A 23,829-nucleotide genomic window follows, 5' to 3' on the forward strand; every position below is an offset into this window, starting at 1 on the left:
GCTGCCCCTAGGCACTCTCACGGGTCCTGCGTTCCCTATCCAAAGCTGAGTATCTAGGCTAAAAGTGGTTTCTTGGAAGGGGGGGCTCTTTATAGGGCATAAAATATTTCTTGGCCTTAGTTTGAAAAGAAAAAAAAAAGCCTCTCTAATGATGTTCCCAGTGAATGGTCATACGTTAGCAATTTAGGCCCACTGATCTCCTTCAGAGAACGAATGCCAAGACTGAGTCTGGTCAGGGGAGTCCCGTGGAGCTGGGAGCTCTGTCTGCTTGGGCTGGAATCCACAGTGACAATATGGAATGAACTCCTCTGCTGAGAGCCTGGTGTTCCGGTGAGACCGCCTCACAGCTCACCCAGAACAGCTGCCAGAGGACAGAGGAATACGTTCTCCTGAGAAGCTGCCAGTCGCCTGTACAGAGCAGGGAGGAATCTTCCATCCAAAATACACACAGGCCACTTCTCCTCTGTAGGAGCCAAGGCTTCCCTTCCCGTCTCACTAAAACTCTGCTAGAAGGGGAAGCCCTGCTCATCTCCCGTCCACCCCACCTTGGGGTCTTTCTTAGACATCCTCCTTAAGGCTGATCCTATCTGGCTAAGGAATAGGAAAATCCTTCACAGTTTCCAGTAGAACGCTGAGAAAACAGACTGCCAACATCCAACATCCCTGACGATAACAGTGGAGAAGGACGCGCACACCAAGGGCGCCAGGGCAAGAGGAAGAGGGTTTCCATAGAGACGGATGCATCATTATATACACCTAATTCATAAAAAGCATGTGGAGAGACGTTGTCTTTGGAAACAGAACTCTGTACAGGAGTGTTCAGAAAAATACAACATTTACTTTTGTAACAATCCCCTCCTTTCTGCTTTCTACAAAGGAGGTTTGTCACTAGTCAAGTCACGTCAGCAGATTAACTGGCCACCACCTCCTACCCACCCTCTGTTGTATTTAGTAGATTTTGACCTCTAACATTCAGGACACAGCACTAGCCGAAGCACAAACTACAGCTTCCAATAACTTTATCCAGCTGGGTAATCGTCCTTATTTCCATCTATCATCGCCCGAGCTAGAGCAGTAAACATAACCCAGAGAAACTAAACAGACAGCTGTGATCCCCACATGATGGCTCCTTAGTCCCGGGGAAGGTGTCCAGGTCCTGGCATCTTCTTCACATACAATGATCAAGACGGTCAACCTGCTCCATGGGTTTCCATCCTGGTCAGCCATGTTTCCCAGTAATACAGAGAAAGTTTTTCATAAAATGTGGCTGGGTAGACATTCAGCCATTGTCTGGACATTTGACTCAAAATTGACACCGAAACTGAATGGAAACACCACTTGCAGCACAATCCGGGTCCCAGACAGTACTTGACTGACATGGGTAACTGGAATGTTGTTCAAAGTGCTTTTTCCACAAAGCATTTTGAATCAAAGTAGCCGAAAGGGAATAGAAGTGTTGGTGCTTCCTACTTCTCTTTACCTGCTTCTTCCCCCACCCCCTCACACAGCCAGCTGCTGCCTGGTCTAAAGGAAGTGTCTTACAGAGCACTATATGCTTCTGGGAAATCGGAGACTCAGGCTGGAGCAGAAAGGATCAAGGATTGGCCCGAATTTCACTCCAAATATCCTTGTGTGAACCTTCAGCTCCAAGCGGCCACACAACCATGGAGGTGAGCTGGGGAACCAGAGCAAGCAGCAGATAAAGTGGCGATGCTCGGACCCTTCCATATCCTTACGAAGGGCCAACTGCTTGGAGTTCATCGGTGTAGCTGTGGCAAACATGTTCTGCTTTGCACACCCCAGAGGCGAGGAGCTTGGAAGGGAGGGTAGGGGAATCCTCCTCACCTAAGGAGAGAAGAAAGGGCAGAGCCACAGTTAGTGCATTCCACTGGTCCGGATCCCCACGACACGACATGGCTGGGATTCACTCTTGTACTCTGTACCAATAAGGCAGGCATCAGAACCAGCTCAGATCAACTCTCTCATCCCCTTAGCAAGATCTAGTCACCTTAGGAGAGGAAAGAAAAGCCTTCCTTCAGGGCAGAAGTTTTGCCTGTCACAGATTCCTGAGGCTCTCTGGGGAAGAGCCCCGCCTCCACCCGGAGCGCTATGTAAAGCTAGGATGGAGAACACTGCACTCATGAGCTTACATCAGGGCTTTGGGAGGAGAAGGGTAGCACATGCTGCGGGTCCCAGCAAAGACACAGACCCTGCCCAGTGTATGCATTTGGTATCCAGTCTTTTCCGGGTACAGAAAGGCAATGCAGGACTGGTGAGATGGCTCAGAGTCAGGAGACGCCACCCAGCCCAGCAACCTGAGTTTACACTGTGGACCCCGCACAATGGGAGGGAATCTACTCCCACAGGTATCCTTTGATCTCCACACCCGCGCCACGGCACACGCCTCACCCCCACCCCCATCCCGTGTGTACACACACAGAAAATAAACGTAGCTTTTTAAAGACAATACCATGCACGTGTAACACTGGTGTAGGGGTCTGAGCAGCTCACCATAACTACCATCATCATTTCTACAGTCCAATATTTCTCATTGCCTGGAGTAAATCAAGACTATGAGAGGAATTATGTTATTTCTTATTAGGTTTCACTGTCCCATAGGGTACCCAAATTGGGAAAAAGCTTTGATGGTTTTCAAAAGTGTGGCCAAAGGCTGTGTGGCCTATATCAAGAGCCCCATCCCTAGACAGGCATAGTGGTACACGCCTTCAACCCCAGGCCTCAGGATCTCTGGGAGTTTGGGGCCAACCTGGTTTACATAGTGAGTTTCAGGACAGCCAGAGTTGCAAACGTGTCTCAAAAAAACAAAATAAAACAAACAAAAACTCAATAAATAAATAGATGACAGATAGACAGAGGGTAGATGGATGGGTGGATGGACGGACGGACGGACGGACAGACAGACAGAATGAGGGCCCAGTCCCAGACAGGTAGGTAGGTAGGTAGGTAGACAGACAGATAGACAGATAGATAGATAATAGGTAGACAGAAAGAATGAGGGCTCGGATGGATGATGGATGGATGGATGGATGGATGGATGGATGGATGGATGGATGGACGGACGGACAAATAGACAAAATGAGGATGAGGGCCCAGTCTCAGGGCATCTTACCTAGACCAGAGGAAGAAGATACACTCCCGGTCAGAGAAGATGTCTCCATCTGGTCAGGGGACAGTCCCTCCATCAGAGGCAGAGACAACTCTGACGAGGGCACAGAGGAATCATATATGCCCGAGTCCCGCGGCATATCCGAGGAAATGCCAGCTTTCACTGCATGCAACAGGGGCTGCAAGGCAGGGCCACCCTCACAGGTGGGCTGGGTCTCAGTGTCTTGGTTCAGGCCTACACGCTGACTTTCCAGGTGTGGGTGTGAGTCAGCTGGCCTGGTGGCCCCAAGTAGAGAAGCCTCAGCTTTCAGACAGAAGTCACTCTCTGGCCCTGATTTGCTTATGACATCATTTAAAACCAAACCTGAGTCAAACTTCTCCAGGACTGGCTCCTGGCGGCACACAGGGGAAGGATGGAAGGGTATCAACTGCTTCTCGAACCAATCAGGCTCCTCATCGATAAACTGGTGCATGTTGCAAATGGCGACATACAAGGAGCGGCCAGATTTGCTCCGGAAGTAGTTCCTTCTGCTGCTAGGCCCTGGCTGACCCAGCCCCTGAAGGCTGTGCTCTCCTGAGTGCAGATGAGAGCACAGCTCAGGAAGGTTGTCCATGAGCTTGTACTTGGGGCTCAGGTCCAGGGCGCAGGGGACATCGCCTTCACAGGAGTAATCAAAGTAGACAGCGATAAACTTGCTCAGTGCCGCGGATGAGCTCTGCTTGGCCTGACGAAGCTTTTCTGCGATGGCTGTCACGGCTACCAGGAAAAGCTCTCCTTGCCCCCCGCCCCGGCCACCTCCTTTGTGTTTATAGTTCTTCTTGTCTACGAAGTACTTCATGCCTTTGGAGCACACAACAATGATGAACTGGGACTCGTGGATCTTCTGAGTGACCCATTCTCTCTGCCCTTCTCTGCAGAGGCTGAAATCCTCCCAGAGGTCCAGCGCCACCTGGAAAGAGGACAGGTCACCTCGCTGCTTGTTCACACCGACCACTGCCCAGAGAGAAGACTGGAATAACCCAGTGAGTGAGGTCCCATCACCTGCCCCTCAGCCATTATTAGCAGGGACATGTGCAGGTTCCAGGTTCCAGGTGCGTGCACAGAGGAACAGCTGGAGCACTGCAGTTAGCCACTGTGTGCACACATGTGACACCCACTCAAGTGAACATGGACATGGTAACATGTTGGGTCATTAGCACTGCTGCCTGACAGGTGAAGAGACAGAAGCCAGGGTTTTCTGCAGCTTGTCTAATGGAACCGAGAATGTCCTCATGGAACCCACAGCATGACAGAGAGCTCAGAAGAAGAAGGAAAGAGAACGGTGTGTCCGATGAGTGAGGCTTTCGGATATAAGGAGCGGAAAGATCCTGGGGACAAGGCTAAAAGGCCTGAGAAGAGGATGTGGATAATGACCCCAGAATGTGCTGGAAATAGGTCTAGGACCTGGTGCCATCGCCACCCACAAGGACAGAGGACCTCTGTGACCAGGTTCGTAGCCCCAGGGTTAGCCCACTGTTCCTCCGCTGCAGTATGGCTTTTCTGGCTCACCCTGTCTGGATTAAGTACCTTTCTTTACGCTTTCCTAGAAATCTAAGGTGTCATAGCTCCACAAGGCCTGTGAACCATGAGGGTTTGGGTTAAGAGAGCCAAGAGAGTAGTGGAATCCCTGATACAGGAAAGAAAACCAAGCGTGTCTAATCCTTTCGAAGGAATTTACCTTTCAAACTACTTCCATCCCATAATGTAAGGAGCAACCTTACTGACACCATTGCTCCTGAAGTTCAAGAATTCCTAACGCTAAACATGAATTATACAGGGGAAGGGCATTCTGGAAGGATTTCATTCTCCTGTTCTAAAATGGTACCCAAGAGAAGAAAGCCCCAATCTACCATCTGCTGAAAAAGCTACCGGATCATCTCATGCTCCACTGGCATTACGCACACTCAAGCTAACTGGGTATAGTAAAAATCTGTTTCTATAGCAACAAAAGCAATCCTACTAGTCTATTTTGCTAAATCATGTGTGGCATATTTTACGAAACTGTAAACACTCTGTACAGAGCTGATTTCATCATAAAGCGTTTTTAAATATATATATATTCCTATCTCTGACTGAGCAATTGCAATGTGAGATGTTCTGATGATCGAGAAATCGTCAGAAATGGGCCAAGAACTAGGAAGTTTAACAATCTGGACTAACTCTGCTATGGTAAGTCCTTATCATGCATGATGTAGCTATTAAAAAAAAACTTTATGTACAATTTCATCTACGTACAAAAGAACAGGGCACAAACACACCACTTGTGCCTGTGCCATCCTAACACGTCAGGCCACAGGCTACAGTGGCAGAGTTTCTCAGCAGCTGTGTACCTGCTAGGCCCAAGGCCCCACAGGAGGAAATCCCACCAGCTTGTAAATACATCTTGTTAACACCAGAGGGCGCTCCCATCAAAGAAAGGGCCAACAAACAGTTCAAAGAAAAGGAGCTAGGAAACATCCCATGATAATTGCTCTTCTGACAAATAGGGTGTGCCTTCCACAATAGCTTCGGACTATACTCAAAAAATTAAGCATCACTGTCTACAGAAAAGCTACATGTTAATAGCTAAAAAGAGGCCCCCTCCCCCCCAAAAAAAGCTGGGCATGGGAGCCTAAGCTTTTAAAGCCAGCACTTGAGAGAGAGAAGCCATGAAGCCATGATCTCTGGGAATTAGAGGTCAGCCTGGTCTACACATGGAATTCCAGAACAGCCAGAGCTACGTAGTGAGGAAAACCAGAAAAGGGGGAGGCAGAGGAGGAAGAGGAGGATGAGCAGAAGGGGAAAAAGAGGAGGAGGAAAAGAGGGGAAAGAGAAGAGAGAGCTAAGAAACCAGCACAGACACGCAGACACTTGGCCTGATTTTCTCTAAACACCGCCTTCTCACGCCAGTCAACCTCAGCCTTCCCACTGCCAGCAAAACTCCCGAAGCTCCACTGAGGCTCTGATTCTGCAGGTGCTCACCATGCTATCAGATGACAATCCATGTCTGGTCACATGATCCACGGCAGTGCACCCTTTCTCAGCACTTGCAAAATGTCCTACCATGTGCATGCCACTCAAGGGTTTCAAGCACGCATGTGCCATGTGAAACACTTACTTCTAATATCAGGCAGAACAAACTCAGACTGACTCTGGTTTGGAAAGTAAGGCACTGGGCGGAGAGAGATTTCCAGAAAGCACTGGAGAGGAGAAGGCACTGGAGAGGAATATGGATCTCATATCCTGCCCAGGGTAAGAGAAGAAACAGGATTCCGCACCTCACAGCCACAGAAATCCTGGAGGAAGTGGGCGAAACACTGGACCACATTCATGTGATTCTGGCCATCTTTACTGGAGTAGCAGAGGAAGACCTTGGGCCGTGGCCGGAGCCTGTCTCTGGGAAGAGCCGCAGCGTATGTGGAGGACTCAGGGCTTTCTTCATCTAAATGTGAATATATATTTTCTAAATTGGGAGAGAAGACAAGGTTGACACCTATAAACAAAGTTTTGCCTTTTCCCACATGACCTGGGTCTCGGTGTCTTCAGGAATGAGCAGCTAGACTGGGGCCCAGGGGCCCACAACAGAAATCCCAGCACTTGTGAGGTGGAGGCAAAAAGGTTATAAGTTCAGGACCATCCTCAGCTACACAGCAAGTTGGAGGCCAGCCTGGGTTACATGAGATCCAATCTCAAAAGTCAATTTACCAAAAGGAACAACTGACACCTCCATCTAGGGAGTCTCTGGTCTCCGACTCGATCAGCGTCAAGTTGCACTGTGAATGAGAGTCATCAGTTTCTGCGGCGGTATATCAAAAAGTAAAAAAAAAAAAAAAAAAAAAAAAAAAAAAGTACAGCGTACCAAAGCAAACAAACAAGTAAACAAAAAAAAAAAAAAATGACTTCTCTCTTCTTTTGACAAAAGGTCTCACTATATCACCCAGGCCAGCCTCCAATTCCTCCTTAGCCTCCCAAGTGCTGGGATACCAAGCTTCTGCCACCATGCTTAAACTCGAAGGACACAAGTCTAAAGTGAGCATCATCGTGACTTTTATGTAAGCTTACAGCTGGGAAACCCCACCCTAACCACGGTACAGCTTTCCAGCTGAAATCCTAACTTATCAACACGGCTCTGCTCTCACACCTCACACCTCCCGAGTCTGAGAACCGGAGGATATGTCTGTCCATTGCCAGGTCCTAGAGATTACAAGCCAAATATCTGGATTCTGGGAACTTCTACTGAAGGAACTGGCAAGAAAGAATGAGGTGCCTCAAGCCCCTCCCGGAGGAACCAGGGCTTCCCATGCTCCATCTTAGTTGGCAACCGCCTTGGGGAGGAGATGGATACCTTGCTGTTTCTTTCTGCACATCACAGTGAAGAGCGTCGCGAACGCGGAGATGACGACCAGAGGCACGGTGATGGCCACAGCTCGGATGGGTCCCGCCCAGGGAGAGTGCACTGGGAGAGTCAAAGAGGAAGCTTTTAAACTTAGCAGCAAAATAGGTTGCGGGGGCGGGGGGGGGGTCCCTTTTTTGTTTTTAAGCATAAGCTGATCAACAGGTTCCAGGGTCCCCAACTACCCCACTCCAGTTCTGCTGTGGTTATCAGAGGATCCAACGGTGCTTTTTTAAAGGTTGTAGGAAAGAATTCAATAGTTCTGAATAATGAGCCAGTAAGTACCTGGGTGTGAAAACTTTGCCTAAGGAAAGCCCCCTTTCCTACCTTTTTTTCTTCCAAGGACAATTGACTAGTCTCAGATGCTACGCTTTGATCTTCCTGAATGTGGAAGGAAACTCACTTGATGAATAATCACTTGAGAGACTGATTTGAGAGAGACTCTGTAAACCCGAAGAGCACAGAGCGCACTGGAAGCCTGCTCTCCAGCACGAGACAGCAGACGGAGGACGAAGCATTTACCTGGCCTGACGGCGTAATGCGCCACCTTCCTGGTCGTGTTGTTGTCGTCCACCAGCTGCGGGACAGAAAGTGCTGTTACCGCTGTTCAGGTGACAGCGCGTCTACAAACTGCATCAACTGGTGACGTCACTGATTTTTCCATCACCAGGCAGTGGGAGCACAAAGGGAGAATAGTGGCGGCAGTTTTAAAAAGATGGAGCTGAGGAGGCAGCTCCGTGGGTAAAGGTACTTGTGCAAGACCTGGTCCCCAGCGCCTGCATAAAGGCCAGGAGTACAGATAGTGTGAGTGTCTGGGCTCCCAGGAGGAAGAGGCAGGACAAGTTAGTTTATTCAGAGTCATCCTCAGCTCCATAGGGAGTTTGGGACTAGCCTGAGCTACACGGGACTCAGTCTTAAAACAAATGAACAAGCAAAAGACTCAAAATTTTATGGGAAATGCTTCCTGTGGAAGTAACAACAGGGCATTCCATGGCTGTACATACCTCAATGACATAACCCCCTGGAGAAACATTCTGGAGGAGGCAGCTGCTTGTCTCTGAGTTCTGGTCCTACAAAGAAGCAAACAGCAGTTCAAATGCTCCCATCTTAGAAAAGGCCTCAGGCCTCTTCTTCCCAAAGCTGAAGGAGATTTGCCACTGGTTTACACAAGCAAAAACAAACAAACCAAGGGGCCTTGATCTGCTAGTGACTTGTTTCCCACTTCCTAGAGGTAAGACAGTCAGTAATCAGGTAACCTCCCTGAGCGCCAGGTTTTCCATCTACAAAGGATGAATAGGAGGAACAGAAGGAAGCAGTCAGGATCTGAAGAGCAGAACGCTCTGGGATTGTACATGCACCTGGTTGATGCTTAAAATATAATATAAATTAGAAAGATCTATGCTTTCAACCCCTTGCTTCTGTAACACCCCAAAACAGTCAAAGTAGGGCTGACCAAGGGCAGTGGTAAGTCGGCTAGAGACAGCCCCAGTGGCAAACAATCTCCAATACCCGCTGACCCTGGGAGCTTGACACCTACCCCAGCCACCGAATATCACTTTGAAACCCGCGTGTTCCATACAGCTGCTCACCTGCTTGCACGTCCTCCGCCGGAAGGGGCCTTCGTGCTTGAGCTTATAGTGAAGGTAGAAACCGCGGAAGCCGAAGTTATGTGGCGCATGGTCAAAGGACACCTGCACGTCTGAGCCGTGCTGGGTGATATTCATACTTCGAGGCTTCCAGACTGTGGGGAGGAAGGACCCAATAAGCACCCTAATGTCCCAACACCATAATGGGGCAACACTTGGAGACTTAACAGATAGCTGTACTTACAGGGCTTACAAGCCATGTTGTCAGGTTGTAGCAACAGGTCACAGGCTATTATGTTTGAGAGAGAGAGAGAGAGAGAGAGAGAGATTTTTAGTTTTAGGCCAATTAGATGTTTTTCCCTCTAAAACAAATTATAACTACTGAACAAATATATACTGGGCCTAGTGTGTTGGAGAAGGTACAAATCACATCAGTTCAACAATGATTAGCATTACAATCATGTTGTATCTTAACAAGATTTTAAATGATAAAACATACAAATATTAATGCAGAGCATTTCATGCCACCCAAGTGAAGCTGCGTAAAGCCACCGTGGTTTTTAAAGCTTGTCCAACATTGCGCGGCTTCAAGGTTCCAAAGGCAGCGTAACTAGCACCTTCTGTCACTTGGTATGAGCCACTGTGGAGATGCCTACACACAAGAGGGCTCCTGAGGGGCTCCGGTAACCACACAGATGTTATTTCAACCTACGCCTATACTCTGATTTTCAGGCACGATTTTTCAAAAACACATTTTTTGAGTCTTCGATCTGATGAAAGCAATAACAGAAGAAACATGCCCATGGTCTTGACCCAATAAATACCATTTTAATGAGGAAAATAAGACATACAAAATAACTTGCCAGCATAGAAAACAACCTCATTAAGAATTTGACAAAGGGACTAGAGGGATGGCTCAGTAGTTAAGAGCACTGACTGCTCTTCCAAAGGACCCAGGTTCAACTCCCAGCAATCACATGGCAGCTCACAGCTGTCTGTGACTCCAATTATAAGGAATCCAACACTCTCACATAGACACACATGCAGGCAAAACACCAATGCACATAAAATAAAAACAAAACAACAGAAAACAAAATAACTTCACAGGGTGGGAGGTAGAGGCAGGTGGATCTCTGTAAGTTCCAGGCCAGTGTAGTCTACAGAGTGAGTTCCAGGACAGTCAAAACTACACAGAGTTTTGGGGAATATTATTTTCAGGCGTGTGACTTTTGTTTAACTCTGTGAAGCTGGGTTGCTGTGCCTGTCTAAAACACCTGATGGTCTAATAAAGAGATGAACGGCCAATAGTGAGGCAGGAGCAAGGACAGACGGGGCTGGCAGGCAGAGGGTATAATAGATGGAGAAATCTGAGAGGAGGAGACTGTCAGGAGCCAGTAACCCAGCCAGTCACGGAGTAAGAAGGAAAGAAAGGTATATAGAAATAGAGAAAGATCAAAGTCCAGAGGCAAAAGGTAGTTGGGATAAGTTAAGAAAAGTTAGCCAGAAACAAGCCAAGCTAGGGCTGGGCATTCATAAGTAAGAATAAGTCTCTGTGTGTGATTTATTTGGGAGCTGGGTGGCGGGTCCCCCAAAGCCAAAAGTAAAACATCTCAACCATAGGGAAAACCTGTATCGGAAAACAAAAAAACAAACAAAAGATTTGGCAAAAAGAAAACATGGATACAGGTCAGGGCTGAAACCAAACATCTCACCAATGAGGAAAACAAAGAAGCCAGGCAAGGGGGTGCCAACCTGGACAGGCAACTGGACATCCAAGACCTAAACCCCAGATGAGAAGCATGACCGGGGGCAGAAGGAAGCCACTGAAGGTCTCATGGTGACTAACCACCAAATTTAAAAGCAGCCATTCAGGGAGATGAGAGAAGCCTCATCCTGAATAAATGAGAAAGGAGAACACCTGGACTGCCAGCAGGTTGGTAGCTGGCAGTGTGGGCTTTGGAACTGGGCTTCTAGTGCTCAAAGCTCCACTCCCAGCAAAGCCCCTTGACTTCCATGTGTGTTAAATGTATGCGGGGGAGGGCGTTTTCTTCAAAAGATTATTACAGAGGTGGACTGCACTAATATTTATTTAGAAAGCATTTCAAATGAGACTGAATAAACTTTAATGTTAATTTCATGAAGTTTTCTAGAAAAAAGTGGTCTTGGGGGTAGATTTTTCAAATTACATTTGTTTAATTTTGTATGTGGAGCACATGCATGCCACAGCCCACACGCGGAGGTCAGAACATCAGGGGACAACTTTGGGGAGCTGGTTCTCTCTTTTCTCATGTGGATCCTGTAAACTGAACTCAAGTGATCAGGCTTGCTGGCGCGTGGGTCCCTGTGTCACCTTGTCAGCCTGAGATAAAGCCTTTTAATCCCATCCTAACCATCCTCATGATACTATACCATTGTATCTTTTGGCCCTTCCCTTGGAAAATAAGCTCATACTTTTTATTCCCAGGCTGTGTTTTGTTTGTTTGCTTTTAAATCACCCCTCTGCCCTTTTTTTAAAGAGTGCTAGAGATCAGAGCCTTGCACAAGCTAGGCAAGTAACAAAAATCATACCCGCCAACAAATATCACACTGCTTTCATACATGATGATTAATGGTAATCACAGTGTTGTCAAAAGACAACAAATATCACACTGCTTTCATACATGATGATTAATGGTGGTCACAGTGTTGTCAAAAGACAAGTGGTGGGCTGGTGAAAAGGCCTGGCAAGTAAAGGCATCTGCACCAAGTCTGAGGACCCGAGTTTGATCCCTAGGACCCAGATGGCAAAAGGAAAAGACCAACTCCCTCAAGTTATCCTCTGACCTCCACACACACCCCCATGGTGTCTATACACACCTACACACACCGTGGTGTCTATACACACCTACACACACCCCGTGGTGTCTATACACACCTACACACACCCCGTGGTGTCTATACACACCTACACACACCCCATGGTATCTATACACACCTATACACACCCCATGGTGTCTATACACACCTACACACACCCCGTGGTGTCTATACACACCTACACACACCCCATGGTATCTATACACACCTATACACACCCCATGGTGTCTATACACACCTACACACACCCCGTGGTGTCTATACACACCTACACACATACCGTGGTGTCTATACACACCTACACACACACCATGGTGTGTATACACACCTACACACACACCGTGGTGTCTATACACACACACACACACCATGGTGTCTATACACACCTACACACACATACCGTGGTGTCTATATACACCTACACACACACACACACACACACACACACACCATGGTGTCTATATACACCCACACACACACCATGGTGTCTATATACGCCTACACACACACTGTGGTGTCTATATACCTATACACACACATACACACACATACACACCATGGTATCTATATACACCTACACACACACCATGGTGTCTATATATACCTACACCTACACCATGGCACCTGCCTCACCCCATACACATGTACACAAAATAAAAATAATTTAGCCAGGCATGGCAGCGCACACCTTTGATCCTAGTACTTGGGAGGCAGAGGGAGGTGTATCCCTGTGAATTCAGGATCTACATAGTGAGATCCAGGACAGTCAGGGCTATACAGAAAAACCCATCTCAAAAAATGTATTATTATTATAGTAGTAGTAATAATAATAATAATAATAATAATAACAATAATAATGTTTTAAAATAGCAATGGTCACCCGGCATGGCAGCACATGCTTGTAACCCCACTTGGGAGGCAGGGGCAGTAGGATCGTCATAAACTTGATATAATTAGGTTATAGATAAGACCTTATCTCAATAAGTAAACAAATGAAAAACAATATGTAAACAAACCATCATACCTGATCTAAAACAAAGCAAAGAGAGGTGTCTCTGGTTGGGTCTGGACTAAAGGTTTTTGTTGGTGTTTTCTTTGTATTAGGAGAGGATCTTGCTATGCAGCCCTGTCTACATAGGTCAAACTGTCCTCGGATTTGCATCTTCCTGCTTCTCCCTCCTGAATGCTGAGAGTACAGGCATGTGCCCCCACATCTAGGAAACAACTGCTAACCCGGCACATGCCAGGCAGGCACTCCACCACTGGGCTACAGCCGCAGCATGCTAACCTTATTTACTCATTTTCTTTTTATTATTTTCTGTGTACAGATGTTTTTGCCTGCATGTATGTCTGTGCACTTTGTGCTCTGGAGTCCACAGAGGTCAGAAGAAGGCACTGGATCCCCTGGAACTAGAATTTCAGATGGTTGTGAGCTGCCACGGGGTTGCTGGGAATCAAACCCAGGTCCTCTGGAAGAGCAGCCTGTGCTCTTAAGGGCTGAGCCAACTCTCCAGCCTTAGCCTTTGTTTTTGAAAACACATTTCTGAGCTGGTATAGTGGCTCACGCCTGCAATCCTAACATGCATGAGGCTGAGGCAGGAGGATTGACATGAGTTTTAGTCTAACCTGGGCTACCTGTTAAATTCCAGAGCAGTCTGGACTGTAGAGAGACCACGTCCTAATTTTTTTTAATGTGAATTTGCTTCTCATCCTGCTTACTTCCTATCAGTATCTGGTGTGCGTGTAAACACGTCTGCGGAGAGACCAGCGGAAGCAGAAATGACTCCTTTGGGAGACAGGCAGGAAAGAGCATACTCACCCCGGGTTCTGAAGAAGAAAGGGTGGTAATTGCTTTCATTTTTAATGGAGGGGAAAGGGACAATCTTGACAAAGTAATCTGTTTCAAATTTCATGTTCAGGAAAGGCTGGGATTCCATTCCCTAAAAGGGAACAAAGATACATATAGCGAAGAGGAACTGTCCAGCCCACCCCCGCCCACGCACGAAAGGCCAGCCCTCCACACTGTCTGCCACTTAGACACAATTCCAGAGCCTGGCAGATCCCAGTAAAGCGGTCAGGTCTACTTGATGGACTGAGCTTGCATTGGGATCACTGACGCTAAAAACAGACAATGCTGTCTATAGACAAGAAAGCCATGGCACCTTAGTACTGAGCCTCACAACTGGAGGGAGCGAAGGATGTGCTCACAGACACCTGAGACAGTGGCTGCTTCAGCGTAACCAGAGAGGAGTGTTTACCACAGTTGAGCCCTGCTGAAGCGCTTTTCCTGGGTGTGTGGCAGGCTAAGCTGCTGCCTCCTGTTCTCTCCCATCTTGACAGGGCTGTGGTCCCCATAGCCGCCCCCGACTCTCCAATTTCAGACTTTCAATACCATTTCAATTCAATACAATTTCAGACTTTCTGGACCATTCAGACCTCCAGAACAATGGTGTCTTCTGGAGCCCACTCCCCGAGAGTGACTCACCATTCTCTTGAAGCTGCTATTGAGCTGCTTCGGGTCCTTTAGGATCAGCTGCTGGCACTGTCTTCCCTCTGACTTCAGCTCCTCCAGGATTACTCGAAATCCTTTCAGGAATTCAATGCCTAAGAAAGCAGAGGCTTTTATGAGATGCAGACCTAATCACTTCTGAACACACTTTCCCTCCTCCAGGGTCGCATCCTCTCCAGCTACACACCAAAGCTAAAGGATGTCTCCTCTGCCAGTGAGTTCACACAACAGAGACATGCACAACCTCGGCTCATTCCTCTGGGACAGGCAGAGTGATCGCTATCACTGTACCCAATACATTCTCTAGAGCACTCGGCCATTGGAACAAAATATCTATTGCTTTTGTGACACCTGGATTCAATATTTAGGCTCAAGTCTAAACCGATCACAAAGACTACAATGGAATGAGTAATTTCAGGCACACTGAGCTAACAATAATTCCCAGTGAATACCGCCAAACTTTGCTTTTAATCTCAAGTTTCACTGGGAACTTACAAAATTCCCAACAAAGTGTATGTCTGCACCCAAGAGGGTTCATAGGCTGGAGATTATTTTAGGGGAATGCAGTCTTCCCCTAATCATGCCTGAAATGCAGATAGCCAAGGGCTGCCCAGTGTGTGCTCTGCACAGAGCCCTCAGAGGCCTCAAGCCGCCCACAGAGCCACTGAAAGGCGCCGGCCCAGCCTCACCACCTGAGCTTCCTCCCACTGCACATCTGACTAGATGCTTTCAAAAGGATTAAGCTCTGACGGCCACAGGAGCCAGCAATGGGGCTCTGTATCCCATGGAGACTGGAGTGGACCAAGTGCAGCTGGAGATCCCCAAAGCTGACCTTGATTGTCAAGATATCGATTTCACATTCTTTCTGAACACCAGACAAGGAGACATTTTCAACCCCTCCCCTCCCGGGCCAAAAGTAATTACACAGGATGCAATTAACCAGGTGGGGAAATTATTGATGGCAAAGGTCACAGAAATCTTTTTCTCTTTTGAGCAGGTTCTCCAATTCTGTAATTATTCTATGAAGAGCACATATTTCATGGTGGCTTGGGCAGAGAGGCCACAATTAAAGCCTCATATTGTAGAAGCTGGTAGTGCTACAGTGCATGGCATTTTCAATCAGAAAGCTTCCTGTGGGGAGAGAGTGGATCCACAGGGATGCAAACTCGAGGACACAACACATCTCCGTAGCACCAAGTATTTAGCTCTCGCGGGAGCTTGCCTTTTGAGATCGGAAAAGAAACAATGTTTGAACAAATCTTTACTACTATTAAAAACTATGATTTGATTCATGTGCTGCTTCCAGAAAGACTGTTTAACAAAAGGTAGGTGGCTTGTAAAATTAAAGGCAAGCCTCCCCCAGTGACTTAAAAACTGATGAGCTCGGGTAAACATAGATGGATAGACCTGGGTTTTGTTTTTCAAAGGTCGGACTGAAAATTATAGATGATTGAAAATCGTAATGGCAAATATGGGCTGAGGGGAAACTGAGGCAGCGAACTTAATTCCCAATACACATCTACCCAGAGCTGTCGAAACTGTGAAACCTCACGTGACACTGGAGAAACACACTCCCACACTGGCTATTAGAGACAAACACGGAGGCGGGTACCATTACTGCCATCTGCAGCGGAGGAAAAGTTTAGAGAAACTGACAAGCCCTGGGGTCACATGCTAAGCAAAGGATAGGCCAGGAAGCGCTGAGCTCTCGGTCACTGCCCTTAAGCCACAGGCTTTCCTGACTTCTGAGGAACCTCACCCCACCTTAAATCATCACCCTCTTCCACCACTAGCCTCTCGCTCTCTAAAGAGGGAGGCTGCAGTTAGCCAGCTCAAGACTCAGTCATTTAAACCTGAAATGGAATGACCACTTCTTTTATCCAGAGAATATTTTTAATCTTTAAATGTTAATCTAATATTGCCTTTGAAAAACACAGGGTTTAGACGCAGAGGTAGTCGTGTAGACAGACAAGATGGCCCAACACCTCCATCTTCTTTCTCCCTCACACTCACTACCTCACTGTAATTCGGAGATTTATTCTTGTTCAGATTAAGAAATCTAGGCTTGGGGCTGGAGAGATGGCTCAGCAATTAGGAGCACTGACTGCTCTTCCAGGGGACCCAGGTTCAATCCCCAACACCCACATGGCAGCTCACAACTATCTGTAACCCCAGTTCTAGGGAATCTGACTCCCTCCCAATACATATACATGCAGGCAAAACACCAATATACATAAAATAAAAAAGATTTTTAAAAAGGGGGGGGGAATCTGGCTTTATTTTACTTCTCCCTGGACAAACGCTGAAAAAAGGTCCAAGACCACTGCCAAGTCAGAGGGACAGTGTAGGGTTGGGACGCAGGTTCTGATGACAACAGCAGCTGCTCTCAGACAGCTTTCTCTGGTCACCGCCACCCCCACTTGGCACGCAGGGAAGCTGGGCCTCCAGTCTAAACGTCTTCTGTGAAAGGCCAACCCCATCCCAGCCAAGTATGGCAGCCCACACAGGACCCAGCCTTTGGGAGGCTACGGCAGGAAGCATGGTGAGCAGTGAGCAGAAGGGCTAGCGTTGGCTACATAGCAAGATCCTGTCTCAAAAGACAAGAGGAGCTGCTGAGTGTGTTGGGCCACACGTCTACTGCCAGCACTCTTGAAGTGGAGCCAAGAAGATCAGGATTTGGAGGCCATCCTGAACGACACGGTGGGTTTGAGGTCAACCAGGGATACGTGAGATCTTATCTCAAAAAACAAAAGTCAAACAAAAAGAAATTTTGCCAATCTAATTCATTCTATAAAGTTAAAGAATATTAGGTTTGGGTGCTAGAGAGATGGCTCAGAGGTTAAGAGCACTGACTGTTCTTCCAGGGGTCCTGAGTTCAATTCCCAGCAACCACATGGTGACTCACAACCATGGCTGAGATCTGGCACCCTCTACTGGCCTGCACACATATATGCAGGCAGAATACTGTATACATAATAAATAAATCTAAAAAAAAAAAAAAAAAAAAAAAAAAGAATCTTAAGTTATCCTGGCTTGACCCTCTCATGGGTATCAGTTCATTCAAAAAGACACACTCAGTCAAACAAATTGGCCAGAGAAGGTGGGCTTGCTTGTTTGCTATTTCTTTACTTCACCCTGAGTTCTACTGGCATTAAAGGTCTTTAAAAAAATTTCAACTTGGTTTCCAACTTCAAAACTCACTGATTTTATGCTTTCTTAAGAAAAAAAGAATTCTCCTGGTTGGGGGGGGGGGGTGTAAAAAAAAACGGGCTGGAGAGACGGCTTGACAGTTATGAGCACTGACTGTTCTTCCAGGGGACCCGGGTTCAACTCCCAGCACCCACATGGCAGCTCATAAATCCCATTCCTGGGTGATCTGACACCTTCACACCATTGCACATTAAATAAAGTTAAATAAATCACAAAAAATATTAAAAACAAAAACAAAATGTGCCTAACGTGGACCCACGCGTCATTGTGACCACAGAAACCACGTATGGTGGAAGCCAAGGCCAATACGCCCTTGGACAGGCCACGGCCACTTCCACCACCTCCCTTCTGACTATGGCTAAAGCACTCAACCTGGGCTAAGGAGTAAAACCCTGTCTAAAAGTAGAAAAAATATATTGCCAATACATTATCTTTTCAAACTCACAATTCTCTAAAGCAAGGAAACAAAACACAGGCCTTGGGGCACTGCTTCAAGGTGTGTGTGTGTGTGTGTGTGTGTGTGCACGCACGCACGCACGCACGCGAGCAGGAGAAGACAACAAAGCACAGGGTGCCGTGCCCACTCCACTCTCAGCTTCACTGTCATCAACAGCTGCTTACTTGGAAGCCACCGCACATGGCCACTCACCCTACACCATCCATTCCCCACAGAGGAAATGAGTGCTACCACTTACCAAGGGCCCCTGGGGACCAAAGAACCGTGATTGCCACTTGGTCCCGGCAAGCATACTGGCTGATTGTGATGTTCTGGGCATCGGCAATCAGGTGCTTCCCAACTGGATTCAAGTAGGTAGTACAGTCTAGAGAGGTGGGAAATGAGCACAGTTTAAGCTTTTAACCTTTATTTTCAATTTCGTCTTACCAGACTATGGAGAGTATGTCTACAGGTCCCAAAACCACTCTTAGTAACGTCCTCGAGCTGGGCAGTGGTGGCACACGCCTTTAATCCCAACACTCGGGAGGTAGAGTTTGAAGCTAGCCTGGTCTATGAGTGAGTTCCAGGACAGGTTCCAAAGGTACACAGAGAAACCCTGTCCTGGGGGAGAAAAAGAAAAAAGAAAAAGAAAAAGAAAAAGAAATGTCCTCAAAAGCTCAAATAAGACAGTAAAGTTGATTATGGCTTGGGAAATACATTACGGAGGGGTGTACCTGCAGCAACAGAAACACATCTACTCTCCCGAATTGAACTCCTGGACATGGCTAGGACTGCTGGACACAGGGTAGACTTGTGTCTCTCATTAGCTTTGTTTCTTTCCTTATCCTCTCCTACTCCCGAGACAGTTTGCTGAAATCCCTAAGAACTCGCATCAGCAAGCCGGGCGGTGGTGGCGCACGCCTTTAATCCCAGCACTCGGGAGGCAGAGGCAGGCGGATCTCTGTGAGTTCGAGACCAGCCTGGTCTACAAGAGCTAGTTCCAGGACAGGCTCCAAAGCCGCAGAGAAACCCTGTCTCAAAAAACAAAAAAAAAAAAAAAAAAAAAAAGAAGAACTCGCATCAGTGCCACAGCTTCCAGCATGAAGGAGTGGCCACCTGCGGAGTGTGTTTGTTTTTAGAGGCCAAGAGGGCAAGTCTCTAGGGAAAAGGAACTAACACGTGGGGGTGAATCCGCAGGGAGTAATTTCACAAGCAAACTGTTAAATGACGGGTGTCTGTAATACAAGATATTTGGGTGACAGGGATGACAGCTAACATTCTCAAAGACAACCGCCATTAAAACTCCAAACCCCCAAATTAATAGCTCAAAAAGGAAAAAAAAAAAAAAAAACTTTGATTTTTGTCTAACAGTGTCAATGTAGCCATCACTGATTGAGCAGCTGTATCACCTGGTATTGCTTAACACACCTCCAAGACCTGCCATCAGCTTGGAGGCCGAATCCTGCCGGAACTTAAGAGACCCACCACACACTATGGCAGACACCATTGCTGGGAGACCTGTTTACTGGCTTCCCAGGAGACATCAACTCATGGTGTTCACATTGCCTCATCTCCATTTCTTTCTTATGACTCCACTTGGATCCCTCTCCTGTACTGCTGCAAAGATCCTTCACATCGTCTACCTGCACCCAGAGGACCCAGGGCATTTCCTGGGTAAAAGCCTCCGGGACGCTTCTAAGAAGGAGCTCAGTCAGTCGCTGCATTTCTCCCCCTTGCAAGCTGTGCTCATGTCCATGTTTATAACGAAACACGTTTGCTGGAGGCATTTGAAAACACGAAGGGATAACGAACAATGCAAAAGTCATCCGTGCTCTCACCGCTGCGGGAGATTCCAAAAGGTGACTCCCGAGCCTTTCAGCTTAATCATCTTCTTCCTCCTTCTTACTGAAATACAATTGTGTGCTAGCTATACACCCAACTTTTCAGACTCTAGTTTCTGCAATGCCTACGTGCGGCTTTCTTGCCTAACCACATTAGGTACGATTCCCTTCTTACACTTCAAGTCTTAAAGAAGTTTGACTTGTATGTCAATATTACTGAGAAGGACGTTCATAGTTCTAAATTCTACTTGGCCTAAAACATGACCCTTGGCCTAGAGGGGAAGCTTAGTGGCTAAACTGCTGGCTCTACAAGTACTTGGACTGGAAATTCAGACCACGTAAGCATGGTGGCTCCACTGCAATTCCAGCCTTGGGGAGCAGAGACAGGGGATCCCCAGATCAAGCAGGCTATAGAGACTGACCACAGCAGCAAGCTCTGGGTTTGACTGAGATCCGGCTTCAGTGAATATGGTGGAAGGGTAATCTATGATGATTCTGACATCAGCTTCCAGTCTCCATGCACACAATCAACCACATGTGCATAATTTGGAGGATGCCTGATAGAGATGTTAATTCAAGCCTACGTGACAGCTAGCATACAGAGCAGATAGGTAGATCCTGACGTGACAAAACACTATTCACCTGGTTACCTAGGAGATAGAATGGTAATGTATTTCCCCTAAGTTAAGTTTTGGTATAAAGACTGTTTAGAGAATAAACAAAAAGAAATTTTTCAGAATGTGAACTCAGGATATCATGAGGGATCTCTGAGAATCTCCTTCCCAATGAAACCATGTGAGTCGTGTCTTTATTCCCGTCTCCTCCACGATGGTCCAGAGAGATAGTTTATGCTGGGGTCTGGTAGAGAAATAATTTATGGTCGGGGCTAGCACTGACTCCGACAACACACATGAAAATGGAAAAAAAGGAAAAAGATATATCCTCAAAATAATGCATGCTCACTGAGTACAGAAGGGAACTACAGAATAGACCTGGGTGTGACAACTAATATATCTTTGTACAAAGTCGTAAACTTCTTAGAACTTCTGGCTAGTCTTAGGAACCACATCTGGCTACACCCAGTGGGAATTCTACAAGACCACAATGAGTGGGAATTAAGAAACCAGTGGCCCCTTCAGACCAGAGAGGCTGCCCAGTTTGCCAGGTTCCATCCTTGCCTCCAGGCCTACACTTGGGTAAATTCACTCCATTCCCTGGTGGGGACCTACTGACATCTGCATTTGTTCTTAAAGACAAGGTTGTGTCCTAAGGGCAAGTCTTCACAGCAGAACTTTCTGAAAAGCATGGAAGACACTTGACCTGTTTGTTGTTCAAGTTCCCAAATACTTCAGGGGCTAAATAGAAACTGAGCTGCTTTAACTGCTGACAAACCCAAACAGGTTCAGAAAACTAATCCCAGCCAGGATCTGCGGTATCCTTGATGAAACACAAGTGTGTGAACTCTGGATTTCTGAACAAAATTGCCTGACGTCTCTGCGGTCAGGCCAGTTACTTACTGTCGTATCTGAAGGTGATGTTGTACAGCCCGCTGCTTCTGCTGGCCAGCCCCACTCCCTGTGGGAAAACGAGAACATGATACAGAGTGCAGCCGACTTACGTTCCCAGCATCTAAATGAGCAAAGCACTGCAGAGGCCCAGGGTCATGCCAGTCCTACAAGTCAGCAGAGGCCCAGGGTCATGCCACCAGGGTCATGCCAGTCCTACAGGTCGGCTCCTCCTTGCACTGCTCCACGGCCCACCCACCCCCACTCCAAACACCCTCCAGTCCAAGGGATTCCTACCCACTAGGGATCTTGGGCACTCTTTCCCCTAAGACAACAGAAACAGACTGGTCCATGCTTAGGGGTTAGGTAATTCATTAGCAGTAAAATTAGGATAGAGACCAGGGCTGCCAGATGGAGCCCTTCCAATTGGACCCTGATTGGTTATAAAACTCGGCTAGCAGACAGCTCTAGTAAGGCAAAACAGATAGGCAATTCTTCAAGTCTACGGAAACCAGTTCTCATTCCAAGACTGGAAATGAATATGGGAATAGCCATTACTTTTAATGAGACAATTCTTCACTGTCTCCATATCTATGTTGGGAATACACAGGGTTGGTCATAAAAGAAGCAAACTTTAAAACTTCAAACTCTTAACTCGTGGTGATGTGGCCATTAGCCATCTGCAGCCTTAGTAGTAGGGTAACAACTCCACCAGACTTGCCACTCTAAAGACAGCAGCCATAGAGGGAGCTCCAGATCCTCCCTTTGACCCTGCTTCTTCCTAAGCCCAAAGCTGCTCTTCCTACGAAAGGGCTGCTCTAGGTCAGCCGGCCAGGTCTACTGACTCTGTTTAAATATTTCTTTAATAATCTGCAAATGTGCCATTTGGTATTAATTGGGGAATTCTCCAAAATAAGTTGATTCTGAAGTGCTAAGCGATGGGAAACTATTTTAACCACACGGCTAAAGTTTCCACTCAACAAGGAGGATGTTGGGGAAAACCATGTGCTAGCAGCCTGGTGTTTAACGGGCAAGTGTCACGCTGAGACCCAATGTGAACACTCCTGATGGGGCCCAGGAGTTCAGGCCACAACGCCATCACTTCCATATGCTCCAGGCATGTTCACGCTGCTTCTCCTGAAGCCAGGCATGGCCATTGAAACCGTATCCCTGAGCTCAGATATGTGCAGAAGATCACAGCTGTGCGGAACGAGGTAGGCGGGCACACAGACACCAAAGTGAGGGATAAGCAAGCAATAACACAAAACCTAAGTCAACTAGGTGCACCCAGCAGTCCCTGAGGCTCCTCTTCCTGGCTCCCTTCTTTCTTCAGCTTCCCTTTCCAACCCTTCTTTGCATATTGTGAGACTGCAGAACTCGTCACAGGACAGGAAACGGGAAATATTAAAAGCATTTATCACCCCTTAGCACATGGTCTGCTATAGACAGAAGCAGCCTGACTTCCAGAAGGCACAGACCCAAGCTACAACCAGGAAGAGGACAAAGCTGATTCCCACAAGCCTTTAGGAATGTTCAAAACTGCCAACCACACGACTCCACAGCCCAAGGGCACAAGCTCGCAGTCCACGATGAGCCAGGCATGATTTTAGGTGCCACAGAAGGTACAATAGTCATGAACCCACTTCATGAAGGTGCCTGGTGCTCATGCTTTCAGAGAAGAGTAACTGGACACAAACTGCAAATCCTTGGCCCACCAAGCCCTCCCCTTTTAGATGACAAAGCCTGTGTGGCTGAAGTAAAAGCGCGGGCGGCAGAGAAACGCAGGGTGCTTCTGCAAGACAGCACCTGAATAGGGATGAGTAAGGGGTAGGGTCGAAGTGTACAACAGTACGGAAGGCGCACAAGCGGAGAGGCTAGTAACTAATCATAATGCTGAGGAAAACAACAGTGGCATCAGAAGAAGAAAACCAGTGTAGGGCCAAGATCAGTGGTTTTACCTGACAACCACGGGACACCACTCCCTCCACTGGGGTTGAGTCTCCTCAACTATCTGAATGCTTTGGTTTGGTTTAGTTGTTTTATGTATGCAGTGTTCTGCCTGCATGTGTGCCTGCAGGCCAGAAGAGGGCACCAGATCTCATTACAGATGGTTGTGAGCCACCATGTGGTTGCTGGGAATTGAAACAGGACCTTTGGAAGAGCAGCCAGTGCTCTTACACACTGAACCAGCTCTCCAGCCCCCTTTCGTTTGTTGTAAGGAATGTGCATAACAACTTCCTTCTCAGAGGGGGTTTGAAGAAGACCACAGATTCACACAGAAGTACTTTTCAACAAGGAAAACATCCCGTTTAAGAGCAGGTGCTGAGGGGCTCTAACTAGTAACCTAT

General features: G+C 47.3%; 1 protein-coding gene across 1 annotated transcript in view; it reads right to left on the minus strand.

Annotated features, from left to right (window-relative positions):
- Positions 1–1,362: 1,362 nt before the first annotated feature.
- The window catches only part of Il17rd (interleukin 17 receptor D), a 66,305-nt gene continuing 43,838 nt past the window's right edge, over positions 1,363–23,829 (minus strand). The window contains exons 2-13 of the mRNA XM_038349587.1: positions 21,494–21,551; positions 18,395–18,520; positions 14,466–14,584; positions 13,800–13,920; positions 9,369–9,413; positions 9,128–9,279; positions 8,543–8,608; positions 8,061–8,115; positions 7,491–7,601; positions 6,424–6,608; positions 3,131–4,076; positions 1,363–1,845 (exon numbers count right to left, since the gene is read on the minus strand). Coding sequence (XP_038205515.1) covers positions 1,733–1,845; positions 3,131–4,076; positions 6,424–6,608; positions 7,491–7,601; positions 8,061–8,115; positions 8,543–8,608; positions 9,128–9,279; positions 9,369–9,413; positions 13,800–13,920; positions 14,466–14,584; positions 18,395–18,520; positions 21,494–21,551 — 2,097 coding nt within the window. The 3' untranslated portion in view covers positions 1,363–1,732. The remainder of the gene's footprint in view (positions 1,846–3,130; positions 4,077–6,423; positions 6,609–7,490; positions 7,602–8,060; positions 8,116–8,542; positions 8,609–9,127; positions 9,280–9,368; positions 9,414–13,799; positions 13,921–14,465; positions 14,585–18,394; positions 18,521–21,493; positions 21,552–23,829) is intronic.

This window comes from Arvicola amphibius, chromosome 12 (assembly GCF_903992535.2).
Source record: "Arvicola amphibius chromosome 12, mArvAmp1.2, whole genome shotgun sequence".
Classification (NCBI taxonomy): Eukaryota; Metazoa; Chordata; class Mammalia; order Rodentia; family Cricetidae; genus Arvicola; species Arvicola amphibius.